This window comes from Poecilia reticulata, linkage group LG19, assembly GCF_000633615.1.
Source record: "Poecilia reticulata strain Guanapo linkage group LG19, Guppy_female_1.0+MT, whole genome shotgun sequence".
In the NCBI taxonomy this organism is placed as follows: Eukaryota; Metazoa; Chordata; class Actinopteri; order Cyprinodontiformes; family Poeciliidae; genus Poecilia; species Poecilia reticulata.
In genome coordinates, this window is record NC_024349.1 from 6,307,370 (window position 1) to 6,321,381 (window position 14,012).

Sequence of the window (14,012 nt, forward strand, 5' to 3'; positions counted from 1 at the left end):
GCTGCCGTTAAAACCTAAAGAAGAAGAAGAAGAAGACGACGAATACGTCATTACGCAAGTGCAGCGCTTTTTTCTTCTCAAGCAACACGTGAACGCAGGTTGGTCATTAAATATTAAACTTTAACTGTGCAAATACTTTATCTTATTGTTGAAGTAGCATTTTTTTAAATAAGTTTTATGTAGAAAGTTTTGTTCCTGCATACCAAAGAACTTTTGTAAAGTAATTTTAGCTTTTAGCCGTATTTGTTGGTTTTAAAGCTACCTTGAATTAGCTAGCTAGCTAGCTAGGACCACATGAAAAAAACGTGGCAAAATATGCTGCGCACATTTTCATTGTCCTATAAAGAAAGTATCTAAATCTATATTATTTTGTAACTAAGGTCGTAGACATGAAACCCACTCTTCTTTCAAGCCCGGTTCGACCCAACCGACCGCTGAGGAAACCTTCGTCCAGTCCGGGCTTACCTTTATCAACTCCGTCAAGATTCCCCAGCATGACCGCCGCTCCCCCCGTACGTCCCGCTGGAAATGGTAAATCCCCCAATAACAGTGCAACCTAGCTAGTTCCCCCCACCCCCTATAAATTCCATACCACAACCACGTAATGATTACTAAATTAAAAAGTTTTTGTTAAATTATATTTCTTCCAGGTCCCACCAGTTTTCCAGCAAGCACAGTCGCCAGTTCAACAGTACGTACTGTGGTTTTCACTGCATTGTTTAATGCCAGTAAATGCAATTTGTGTTCCACATTGAAAACAACTCAAAAGTTAATTTTAATTAGCTTAAAGCATTAAAACCCGTTTACAAGACCGCTCTTAGCCATTTAAAGAAACTTAATTTATATTTATTGCCTCTTATTGATTCACAAATTTAGTGACCCCAGAGGGGTTACTAAGCTTTTTAAATTAAAGAAAGAAAAAGTTTTCCACTTCTGATAACTGTAGGCTAGTTCATCGTTTTATTTATTTTTTTGTGAAGAATGAAAACTATACGTCTTTAGCAACCTTTGGAATAAAATGAGGTTTGTATTTGTCCTGGCCACCAAATTGAATTTCATTCAGTGTTTGCCGGTTTCTATCTTTAACTTAGTTTGTTGATTATCTTTGTGAAATGGGGAATTCGAAACCCAAATCTTGTGCAGCTTGTCTCAGTAGTACACATATTCGCCCTAACCTAACTGCCATTTGTCCTGTCAGTGTTTTATTGAACTATTTTGTCAATGCAACTTTTCCATCTACATTTCTAGTTTCCAGGATTGGTTCCTCCAGCCCTTACTGTGTACTTCTGCAACTTCTGTGGTCAGCAAGGTAACAGAGTAAAAAACGTCGGCCAGAATCTCGTTACCCAATAAACTCGGTATTTACACAGAACTCTAATCGGGTTTCGCACTGAGGCTGCTCAGTGCTGTTGATTTTTATTGCTCTCTAATTTCTGTCTTGGCTCAGAATTACTTTTGTGGTATGACTCATTTCGTCTGTGGTGTTTAGTGCAGACTTTTGAATTTGCATTTCAGTAAAATCATATTTCCTGGTGTCCAACAGGGAATTTCCGCTGTAAACGCTGCAAGAAAATGCCTTATTGCTCCGCAGTGTGCCAGACGGAGGACTGGAAGGAACACAGACACATCTGCAAACCTGTTGACCGAGAGCCGGCAAGGTAGGGCCCAGTCACCATTTGGGCTGGATGACAAATCAATTTTTATCAATTAATCGATTATTTGCTTTTTAATTATTTTTCACCAATGCACTGCTTTGGTTTCCATAGTTCAGATTCAGAGTGATGTCAGGCCACCCAAAGCCTATCATCTTGTTTCATAGCTTCTATTTATCCTTATTTTGAATTCCAGTCAACTCTATGACAAAATATAAGGATCAGGATAAGTTTTATTTTTATTTTTTTATGAGAATAATGTTCTAATGCAGTGGTTCTTAACCTTTTTTGAGGTACCGAACCCCCAAGTTTCATATGCGCATTCACCGAACCTCCCCCTGCCCCCCACACACACAACATACTTTGCGGTATTCTGATTTAGTAACGTAATTATATTAGCTGTGTTGCCACCCCCACGCCACTAGAGGCAGTAACGACCCCGAAAAGATGCAACTGAGGAGCAGATTTAGACTATAGAATTAGGTAAAAACGGTGAGTTTTGCTGAAAGACACAAGTTCAAATCCATGCTGAGAGTGGAGCTCCTTCAATCAGGGCTCCTCCGCAGCTCTGATTAGCTAAGCAATGTAACGTGATCCTTTGCAGCAAGTGAGGGCAAAGCGGGGCGTCATCACGACTTTACACAAGTGTGTCTTTATCTCCGCGGCAGAGGCTCCGCCGAACCCCTGAGACCGACTCACCAAACCCCTGGGGTTCGATTGAATCCAGGTTAAGAACCAGTGTGCTAATGTTACAAGAAGACAGTTGTAGTGAAACAAGAATAGTCATATGGCAAAATGTTGAAATGATACAAGAATAAAGTGTTCAGATTACCAGAATAAATTTGTAATATTAGGAGAATTAACAAAAAAAAATTATCCAAGCTTTCTTTCATTAAAATTATTTTTCTCATAATTTTAAGATGTTCGTCTAGTAAAGTTTTATCTTTATTCTGCTAATATAATGACTGTTTTCGTAATTAAACAAAAATTCTCGTATCTTAGTCCTAATACTTAATCATACAAGTCACAGATATTAAAGCCACTTTTTGAAAATATTATCCTTCATTTATAGTTTTTGTAAGAAAAGAAAGCGAGAAGAATAAATTAAAATCGGATGTGATATGAAAAAAGTCTGAGATTTTTAACCCACATTGCCCATCCCAGATTGCTTTTGTTTCCAAACTTCCAGATTAATTTATAATTTTGTTTTTCTTAATCTGAAGAGAGCAAACTAAGGCTTTACCAGGAACTGGCCACAGGGAAAACCCCGCAAAATTGAAGGTAATTCATTTAAAACTTTGAATTTTGACATTTCAACTATAAAATAAAACTCTACATAATATACTTCTATATTTATTTGATTACCAAAGGCTAGTGAACCATCCAGCTATAAGAAGGTCTACTTAAAAGATTTACATGCTTCTAAAATCACCAGTGGGATGGACATCCAGGTAAAAATAAAACTCTTGCTTGCATTTTGCTTTTGAGCATGAATTGGTCTACTGCACAGTCTCTTCCACTTTTTTCTTTCAGGCCACTGTTATTGAGTTCTGCAGCCCTGACAGGTTTTTCATCCTTCCTCAAGACCCAGAGGTCCTGGAAGCTCTGCAGATCATAAGCACAGAGCTTCAGAAAACCTGCTGCAGCTCCTCAGGAACAGCTTACGCTCCCTGTGATGGAGAAGTCTGCACAGTTCAGTTTTCCGTTGACAAGGTGAGAAGAGTTTCCCCAATGCAATTAGGAGAGAGGCATGTCTCACTGTAATATCTTTGGCACGTTTTTTACCCAATAATCTTGTTTTTGCTTCTTCTTCTTAGAACTGGTACAGAGGCTTAGTCCAGACTGTAGCTGCTGACAAGAAGACAGCCAGTATCCTTTACATTGACTTTGGCAATGAAGAGAACGTCCCGATTGAAAGGATCCAACCCCTCCCTGCTGATATTCAACATTTTTGTCCATGTGTGAGTGTCTTGAGGTGTTTTTATTTCTTGGTTAGCACTGCTGGCAGCTAACTTTCAATTTAAAAACCTCCAGCTCGTTTGTACGCTTCTCTTAATTCCCCAGTTAAACTAAAAATGTCAAATTTGCAGTTAATGTCTAGATATTTTTGGAAACTGTGCTGGGCTAAGATGTTGTTTTCTGAAAAGAACCGAGAATTGTGGAAATCTGAAGTGTGCATTTGTTATGCAGTAGCTGTCTTTGTGATAGTAGCACTATGCCTTTTATTCTGTACAGGCAATGGAGTGCAGGATTGCAGGTGTGGTGCCGGTGGTTAACAAATGGTCYGACGAATGCTGCATTACCGTCAGACAGATGCTGACTGGTAAGGCTGTCACTGTGAAGCTGTTGGAAGCGACGGAGAAAGAAAGTGTGCACGCTGCGGATGTCGTGCTGTCAATGAGTGAGTGTCATGGAGGCGAATCTGTGCGAGTTTCAGATTTCCAGAAGGTAAAATCCTTTAATGAAACTCCCCTCTTGTGTATTTAAGGAATGATGCTGAGCTCATTCCTGATCGAGAACGGATTTGGACAAAAAGAAACCACCGGTGTGCCACCAACTGAGCAAGACATAAGTATGCTAGTTGCACATCTACTTCAGTTTGCATCGTGTTGCAATTGGCAAGAAGAGTTACAGGATCTGTTTTCCTTAAGTTGCCATGTTGAGCGCATCGTTTGAAAATTACAAGCGCCTCTCTGACGGGAAGGATGACAATGAATGGGCTCAACCACCGGAGCCGCTCACACAGGCAGTAGGAGACCAGTTCTTGGTTGTGCTCACACACTTCGTGTCACCCAGTGATCTTGTAGTGCAGAAGGTGGAGAACGCAGGTGAGTCACGTCTCATCTGTGAAATGAAAGCCGAACTTCTGAAATGATAAAAGTGAACTAAAATATTGGCTTGCAGAACTTATCCGGGATTTGCAGCTGAAGCTGAGAGATCATTGCGCTCAGATTTCCACCCCGCAGAACTTCAGACCTGCTCCTGGAACAGTTTGTTGTGCCCAGTTCTCAGGTGAGGCTCGTCTGACCTTCAGCATCATGGGAACAAGAGATGCCAAGTTTATGTGCATCGCTCGTTTCGGCAACAAGGCAGCTCAAAAAATATACCGTATTTTCTGCACTATAAGGCGCATAGAACAGATGCTACAGTAGAGGCTGGAGTTACGTTATGCTTCCACTAGATGGAGCTGCACTAAAGGGAATGTCAACAAAACAGTCCGACTTGGGTCGGCGAGGAGAGGCTTCCGCGACTGGGCCGGGGCGTGGCCGGACGATGGTCACCCTTCTCCGTTCACGCACAGCATGTTGTTGGAGAACGTGGTGCTAAATGACGAAATGATTATCAGGTCGGTAGGTAGATAGGTCAGTCAAACTTTATTAACAAACCAGCGTTCTGACAACTGTCCCAGCATGCACCGCACGCTTCTTCTATGGGTGAATATGAAGTCGGTGGCTGCTTACCGTAGTTGCTAGACCTGTTGTGGCTCAATATTGGTCCATATATAAGGAGCACCGGATTATAAGGCGCACTGTCGGCTTTTGAGGAAATTGAAGGTTTTTAGGTGAGCATTATAGTGCAGAAAATACGGTAATAAAAATTACATTTTGTCAAATGACATCATCAAAATAACCAGATATGTTCATAAGAACAGGGTTTCTGCCTCAGTTTAAAAGAACTCATGTTTTGACTGTTTTTCAGTTTTCTGGAAGTTTGTTCCAGATTAGTGGTTCATGTCCTCAATCTGATGAGTGTAGAGAACTTTTACATTGGAGACTGGGGAAATAAAACTAAATCAAGACTTGGGATGCTATGAGGTTCTTCAGCAATGTTTTAGTTTTAAGGGTTTGAACACCTTTGCAATCAGGTTATTTAATTTCTCTGTTTTTCACTTACCTGATTTCAGGAGATTTTTACAGGATATAAAGTAATTTAAAGAAAGAAGATGTGAAATGATTAATTCTAGTGGGTGATTATGGCTTGAATTCTTTACTAAAATAAGACATTTTTAGCCTTGGCCCTAGCATTTTGTTGTAGAGTTGACCTGAATTAAATTGAAGCTGCAGAACATGCTTGTCAAACAAGATGGCGGCCTTGACATCACTCTGACCTGAACTGAACCAAGGAGAACATCGGTGGAAAAAAAATCATCAGATTTTCTAAAAATGAAATATTTAAAAACTGAAAATGTTAATTGATTTATCCTACTCTTTTGTTGACATGAGTCAATGATTGTGTATCAGGGTGAGTTTAACTTTAATACTATATTAAAGTAAGCATTGCAGTGTTCTGTTTTCACACTGGAAATCTATAATGAATGTTTATTTACAGTTAAATGTAAATGCACCTTTGATTTTCTGAGACTTCCTCCTTTTCCAGAGGACAAGCAGTGGTACCGGGCGAAAGTCCTGGCTTATCCATCAGAGGAACGAGTGTGTGTCGCCTACCTTGATTTTGGCAACTCTGAGGAGGTCGATTTAAGCCAGTTGCTCCCGATTACCCCTGCGCTCCTGACCATCCCAATGCAGGCTATCCCATGTGCTCTAGCAGGTATGGCCAGAGCATTTTAATTTACATTTGATTACATTTTATTCTGATGCTAATAATCTCTGCTCTTCTATAAGGAGTGCATCCTGTGGGGGAGAACTGGTCGAGGGATTGCATTTTGTCGCTGCAGTGTCAGCTGTCAAACAGATTCCTGCGGCTGAAGATCCACGGAGTGCAGGAGGGAAAGACGCTGGTTTCCATGGTGGATGAGGCCAGTGATCCTCAGGTTGATTTCGCTGAGCTCCTGATTACTGCAGGCTACGCCACACCTGCTTTCGACTCTGCCGAGCTGCCGGCTGAGGAGACGGCCGCACCTGCAGACACAAGTGGTGGGCAAAGAAATTACTTTCAACTTAGTTCAGGGTTTGAATGGGTGGTTGAAATCCCTGAAAATGCTTGAAGGTTTTTTTTTAAAGGTTTGGAAAGTGCTTCATGTTCAATCTGGTTTTAAAATGGAGCCTAATGCTGATTAAAAACCTAAAATAGGAAAACATTATTTACAGTTCAAACCAGATATTTTTACACAATTTTTTTTCTCACTATCTGAAGTTGAATTAGACTAAACTTTTATTGTTTTAGGTTGGATAGAATTAAAATAATTACTTATATTTGCTAAGTGCCAGAAAACTTGAGTTTTTGTTTGTAATTTTCTTTGTATTCTATTTTAGCATTTAATTTGAGCAAGATCATTTGTCTTAAACACAATTTGTTTATATCGTTTTTAATTACTATTACTCCTAATGGCTCAGTGACTTATTGATCTGTGTAATTGAAATAAAAGTGGTCTTATATTTCATTCTATTAAAATTGGGGGAGTTTTTTTTGTGTTAAATTGGTGTTTTGTTCTCGGTCAGATGTAACAGACATTTCATAAAATGTTGTATTTTAACTTCTCTCTGCTGTAGAACGTAGAATAACAGCAATAAATGTTGAATAATACTGAATTTAAACACTTTTTTAGTTAATTTGTGTGGTGCATTGAAAATGCTTTGAAGTGCTTAAATTGTATTGAGAAAACTGAAAAAACAAACATTTAGTTTTGAGCAATAGAAATTGTTTTTAACTAATGTTCTAATTTGATTGTAATGTTTACAGTCTTTTAGAGCAGACGGCTCCTATATCTGTGATAATTCAGTTTGAAATCTCCTCAGCGCCTCCTGCCGTGCTTGAACCTCTGGTTTGGACTTCTGCTGAGCTTCCCTCCGATGGCCAGACGGTGGCGCTGTTCACCAGCATCGTGGAAAGCCCTGGAAGGTTCTACTGCCGCCTCGCTAACCCGACAGGTAGAGCTTCTTTACAGGGCCGACGACACTGATTAACAAAAAAAATAAGTCTGATTCTGAGTGAAAAAGCCTCTGTGAGCAACGTTTACATTTCTACAAGTTGAAGCCGAGTGTTTTTGGCATTGAAACGATTTGTTTTTCAGAGTTGAAGAAGTTCATGGAGCTGGAGGCTCAGTTGAAGCAGCACTGTGAGGGGGAAGCTTCTCCTTACGTTCCCAAAGTGGGAGAGCCGTGCTGTGTACCTTTTCCTGGTGAGAACAGGATTTAAATGTCGTCACCTTCGTAAAATAATGGCCTGAGTCTTTCTTTTCCAAAAGTAATTTTTGCAAAAATAAAAAAAAAATCTCTCCTTTTTAAATGCAAAAGGATGATTTAGGCGACAACATCAAAAAGAAACGCTTCCATTCTTAAAATGGAAATATCTAAAATGTTTGGTTAAATATTAGTCAGAATTGTGCTGGAAGCTTCCAAACATTTTCATTAATGTCTTTTACCCATATTTGGAGAAATTTTAAAAAGAGAAAATTGTGAATTATCTTTAATTTGCTTTCCAGTACATATTTTTTGTTTCACTGCGCTCTTCATTTCCACAAAGGCAGTGGAGCTTGGTGCCGAGCGTTGGTGAACGGACTGTCCGGCGACGACGTTGATGTGTATTTAGTGGATTATGGTCACAGCATGACGGCTAAAAACAGCCACCTTCGATCCATCACACCTAAACTCCTGACGCTCCCTTCACAGGCGGTTTGCTGCTGGCTTGCAGGTAAAAACAATAACAACCAGCAGAGTCTACATGCGATAAAGCACAATAAAAGAAACAGAAATGCTCTTCTGCACCATTAAATAGAAAATTATCAACCCATTTATATCATTTGTATTTATTTAACAATTAAATCACCTTTTAATTAAATGAAAATGGCAATAGCTGTTATTAAAAGCAAACAAAGTTATTAAAAACTGTTCTCACTGAGACTTTCTTCACGGCTTAGAGCCTCTCAAAAGAGTTGAATCGTTTGTGAACGACATAAATACTCTGAGCAGGTTTGACTTCTTCCAGTCATAATTAGTCCTGTTGTTTTCTTTCCATTGTCTTTTCAGCTTTTCTTTTAAGTGACCTGGTTTTAAGCCATTTATTCATTGTTTTTTAAACAGAAACGTTTGGTAAGCTAGCTGTAGTGTTGCACTTTGAGCTCAAGTCACAGCAAATAAACGGTTGATTACATGCAGTACCCTCCGGACCACCAGGGGGCGCCTGTGAACCACGAGTTTAAGACAAACTGACTTGAATGATCGCCATTATTATCCTAAAATCAATTTTTTTCTCTGAATAGGTTTCTTATTTCAGCTTGATGGGAGCATGCATGGTTTATTTCTGGATTTGTGTGGATTCAGGTGTGGACCCTGTTGGGTCAGAGTGGAGCAGCGAAGCCCTGCTCTGGTTCCAGAACCTGCTGGACGGGGAGCAGCTCAGCGCCCGGGTCCTCTCCGTCACGAAGCAGGGCTACGGCCTGGAGGTCATTAGCAGAGGKCAGAACATCGCAGAGGCTCTCATTGCTGAGCAGATGGCCAAAGCGGTCGGAGAACCTGTCGGAGTGAAGCATGAACAGGCAGAATCCACGACGACAAAAGAAAACGGTGTGAACGAACAAGAGGACGGCGTTGAAGTGGCAGGTGGAATTGAAGCTGCTGTGGCATCAGAGGGTGAGATGAATAAAATGCTGAACCTTTATTTTTTTCCCCTCCAGGTTGTGTTTTTAACATGCTGTTTTTGGTTCCAGTTGCAGGTTTCCCAGTTGACTGGAAGACGGTGGAGCTGCCTCTGAACGAGAGCTTTCCGCCGTACATCGCAGGAGTCATTAGTCCTTCTCTCTTCTACGTCCTCGGCCCTACGCAAAGTGAGAACATCCACTCTGTTGCTAAAAACTGAAAGTTTATTAAATGGATTGTTGTTTTTTGGTAACAATTTCTTTTTTGTAGTTGACCAGGAAAAGCTCCAGGAGGTGATGATGGAAGTGGCCGCCTACTGCAGCGTCTACCAGGCCACTTTATCCACAGAGATGAAGAGCAGACCGTCTGCCGGGGCTGCATGCTGCGCTCAGTTTTCTGGTGAGGATAGTGGCGAATCAGTTTCAGCTTAATCTTTTGTTGTCTATATTTGCGAAAAAGCCAAAAAGCATGGCTTACAAAACTCAACTCTAGTCCAGGCGCATGACAATCTGCTGTGATTTGTTTATGAATCTGGCTTCCTCTGCAGGGTGCTGCTGACGTAAAGCTGCAGACGGATCACTAACAATACAGTAGAATAGAACAGAGTAGGACTGGACAATAAGACCACTTAAAATTACCAGTTTCTCTGATTCTACTTTTTATAAGTATATGTTTGAGTAAAATGAACATTGTTCTTTTTTTCTATGAACTGCGGACATGTTTCTGAAATTCCAAACAAAAATGTTGTATTTATTTACAGAAAATGAGAAATGGTCAAAATAAAAAGATGCAGCGCTTTAAGACCTCAAATAATACAAAGAAAACAAGTTAATGTTCATTTAGAAACAACAATAGTAAAGTTTTAACTCAGGAAGAGTTTAGAAATCAATATTTGGTGGGATAACAATGAGGTTTTCAGTGCAGTGGGATCTCAATGGTGTGGAGTGAAAACTGTAGGTGAGGGGAAAGATCACACCACCAGTCTGGCAGTATTTTAGATATTTAAAACAAAAAACTATAATCAATTATCAATATTGACTGATATGAAACGCTTATATCTTTTTCAGCCATATCCTTTATTGTTCCTCATTKCAGAAATTCAGATGTACCAGCAGCAAAAATAGGGAAAATTGAAGCATCTAGATTCACACAAATGTAAAATAATTAAAAGAAAGAAAGGAAGGAAAGACGGTTCAAGTATTAAAAATAGCATAATTCTTAGAAATATGCTGCTGAGTAGGATATTTTAATATCTGTGCTTCCATGTTTAATATAATTCAGTCGACTCCTCCAACACCAAACGTTTAAAACTGACCTCATGGGGATCAGTGCTGGGTTTGCATCAGAAACACATTCTCCTACTTTTCACACCTTTTCTGTTCTTTTTCAAGACTCCACCTGCAGTTGTTGCTTTTGCAAACCTAAGCTGCTAATACCACGTCTCCAAGTAGATATAATTACACACCAGTGTGTACGTAGTGACTGTAGTAACTGCTTTAAACACAGCATACAGGTAGGAAACTGGTCTAGCGTACATTCCACAGCGAGCTAACAACTGGGTCTGTTTCAAGAGATTCTTGGTCTTTATCTTTCGGAACTGGGGCAGGAAGATGCAACACAGAAATGGCAAAAAGGAAGCAAAAACTCTGTATTTCTGTTGTGATTTTAAGATTTGCAAACCTAGAACATGTTGTTTTTTTAATCCCAGGTGATAAAAACTGGTACCGTGCTGTGATCTTGGAAGTTGGCGAGAATGAGCTGAGCATCATCTACGCCGACTATGGGAACACTGAGAAGGTCCCATCCTCCCAGATCCTGCCCATCCCTTCCCGCCTGCTGCAGCTCCCGTTCCACATAATTCGCTGCAGCCTCGCTGGTAAGGCTCAAGTTCTCCTGAATATTTCTAACCTTAATCTAAGTCATGTGTCAAACTCGAGGTGAGTGGGCCAAATCCGGCCCGCTGTGGGTTTTTGTGTGGCCCTCTAGATTCTAGACTAAACACTAAATGTGCTTAAATATTACGTTATCTATCATTTTTATCTGTTTACTGCCAAATTGTATCAATCATTCTCTCCAGTTTCTTTAGAATTATCGTGGAAATTCACGTAAAATCAACAAATCCCAGCACTTTTCTGAGCTAATAATTGGGAGTTTATTGCAGATTTTTCTCAAATTGTCAAAAACTTTCTTACTTGAACTAAACAGTTGCCTCAACCCTAATTGATGATCTGTACAGCGAGTAATAAAAAGTCAAATTTACAGTCATAAAAAAAATGCTAATGTTTCCAAATTACTACTACAAACACAAAATTCTGGAGGGACTGAAAAGATGTTCAATAATATTTAATTTAAAGAATTCATTGATATTTTAACAGTTTGTGAACAGGTTTTATCAATACATTCTGGCACAACCGGCCCAGTAAGAGCATTCATGTCCTTTAACGAGAATGAGCTCGACACCCCTGATCTAAGTAAATTCACTTTAGTAACTGTTTGCTGTCCTGCATCAAAAGGTGGAGAAAACTTTCCAGAAGAGTGGCCAGAAGAAGTGCTGCAGGCGTGCCGAGCTGAGCTGGAGAACGGCGTCCTAGCCAAAGTAAAGTCCTTCGATGGCTCTGCTAATGCTCTGTCTGTCACTCTGTCTGCTGAGAGAGATGGAGTTCAGCTGACCTCTCTGGTTCTGGACAAGCTGAACGCTTTCAACAAGGCCAACCCAGACACCGACCAGAAGCTCGACGACGCTCCAGGTGTTCCTGACGGCCCCCAGTCCAAACCTGTCCCCGAATCCCAGTTAGAGCTGGAGCACAAACCAGCACCAGTTGATGCCACTGGGCCTACGAAGCCGGCTGAGCTGACGGAGGATAAACCTCAGCAGATTGTTCCTGCCGCACCAGTCTGCGGTAGGCGAAGTTACAACGTCAGAAATGAATTTTAAGGAGCAGATAGTTTACCGCCAGTCAGATATTTCAAGTGTTCTGTTCATTTTAAAACCCAAAATTCAGTTTCTATGAAAATTAGAACTAGTTCTGACATTTTTAACACATGAAATTAATTTAAAAAAAATTGAAATTCCAAGCAAAAATTTTGTATTTACAGAAAATGAGAAATGGTCAAAATAAAAAGATGCAGCGCTTTCAGACCTCAAATAATACAAAGAAAACAAGTTAATGTTCATTTAGAAACAATACTAAAGTTTTAACTCAGGAAGAGTTYAGAAATCAATATTTGGTGGRATAACAATGAGGTTTTCAGTGCAGTGGGATCTCAATGGTGTGGAGTGAAAACTGTAGGTGAGGGGAAAGATCACACCACCAGTCTGGCAGTATTTTAGATATTTAAAACAAAAAACTATAATCAATTATCAATATTGACTGATATGAAACGCTTATATCTTTTTCAGCCATATCCTTTATTGTTCCTCATTKCAGAAATTCAGATGTACCAGCAGCAAAAATAGGGGAAATAAAAGCATCTAGTGCGTTAATATTGCAAGATGCAGATTTTGACCTAAATAGAGGATTGCTTGGTTTTATTCTGCGTTCAGCAGTGGAAAGACGAACAGGGAGAGTTTAGACTGCTGTTCTCAGACATGCGCTTTTTTTATTTTGAAAAATTCTTGTTTTTGTAGTCAACTTTCAACCGAAACGTTTGGATTTTTTTTCTAACTGTAAACAATAATTGTAGATAAATCAGCGTAAAAAGAGTCACTTCTATTGCTATCTGCACCTGTAAGAGTCGTGAATTTTAATCAGATTATTTTCCCTTTCAGAAGATTCAGTGAAGAAGATTATTGACCAAATGGAGCCGCCGTACCAAAATCATTTGAATGGTTCTGGTATGTAAACATTAAAACACAATCTAAGTTGACACATTGTTTCATCTTCTATAAAAATGTTAATTTCTTTCCAACTTCTAGATCATAAAGTCTATGGTTGCTGCTGCCAGAGCCTCAAAAAACAGGTAATTTTTTTTTTTGGTAAAGTAAAACAAATACAGTGTTTTTTCATTTTGGTAAATTATTGTTTTATTGTTAAATTAATGCCAGCTGGAAAATGTGCATTTAATCCTTTGCTTCCTATTAACAGATCAGCAACATGGAGCAGGTGATGCAGCTGCAGCTTGCTCTCACCAAGCAGTTGGTTGGACAGATTAAATAAGATGATGCATCACTTGTTCATCTTTTCAAATTTAATTCAGATTGGTTTTGTTTTCTCTCTCTTTATGATTGATGGTGCAGGATAGTCCTGGTTTTTATGTTTGTTTGTTTTTTCTTTCTGGTTTTGAAGTCTCAGGATGCACCAGATAGTTTTACACTTGTGTGAAAATCAAAAACCAAAGGCATGTTCAGCCTCAGTTCTCATTAAGTGCCCACTTCCCTGCCTCACACATACAGTATGTGTGCTTTAGCAAGTTGTGCTGCCATCTATTTTCACATGCACATTCAAGGAGTTCGGCCGATTTGCATTATGTTTTGAGTTTTACTGAAAGGATATGAGAATAAAGTGTTTTCATTCTTTAGACGGGTCAATTCTTTCACATCCACAAGCAAGATTTTTCTGCAACGGCAACCAAATTCACTTTAAAAATAGTTTGTCAGCAATGAATCACAAGTTTTTCTTTTTCTTTTGCTATCAAACAATAAATAAAATGTACCTTTCTAAAAAATAAAGTTGTACATGCCGATTCCTTCCTTGTTTTTCTCTTTATTTGCCGCCTTAGTCCCTCTATTCCACACACTCAAAACTAAAGATTGTGATAATTGCTGCTGCTGGATATTAGGAAATGTGACAATAAAAGACATAGAAGAGGTTTGTGAATTGGACCA

General features: G+C 39.5%; 1 protein-coding gene across 1 annotated transcript; it reads left to right on the forward strand.

The window, feature by feature from the left end:
* Positions 1-13,705, forward strand: tdrd1 (tudor domain containing 1). The gene is made up of 26 exons (XM_008436694.1): positions 1-98; positions 381-531; positions 651-691; positions 1,249-1,309; positions 1,544-1,658; positions 2,876-2,933; positions 3,023-3,103; positions 3,186-3,365; positions 3,470-3,613; positions 3,888-4,053; positions 4,141-4,224; positions 4,304-4,480; positions 4,557-4,664; positions 6,030-6,200; positions 6,275-6,526; positions 7,349-7,480; positions 7,624-7,731; positions 8,076-8,243; positions 8,873-9,181; positions 9,259-9,375; positions 9,458-9,586; positions 10,896-11,063; positions 11,701-12,087; positions 12,957-13,022; positions 13,104-13,147; positions 13,273-13,705. Exons 2-26 carry the CDS (start codon positions 390-392, stop codon positions 13,342-13,344), a joined length of 3,480 nt encoding a protein of 1,159 aa, XP_008434916.1. The 5' UTR covers positions 1-98; positions 381-389; the 3' UTR covers positions 13,345-13,705.
* The last annotated feature ends 307 nt before the right edge of the window (positions 13,706-14,012 follow it).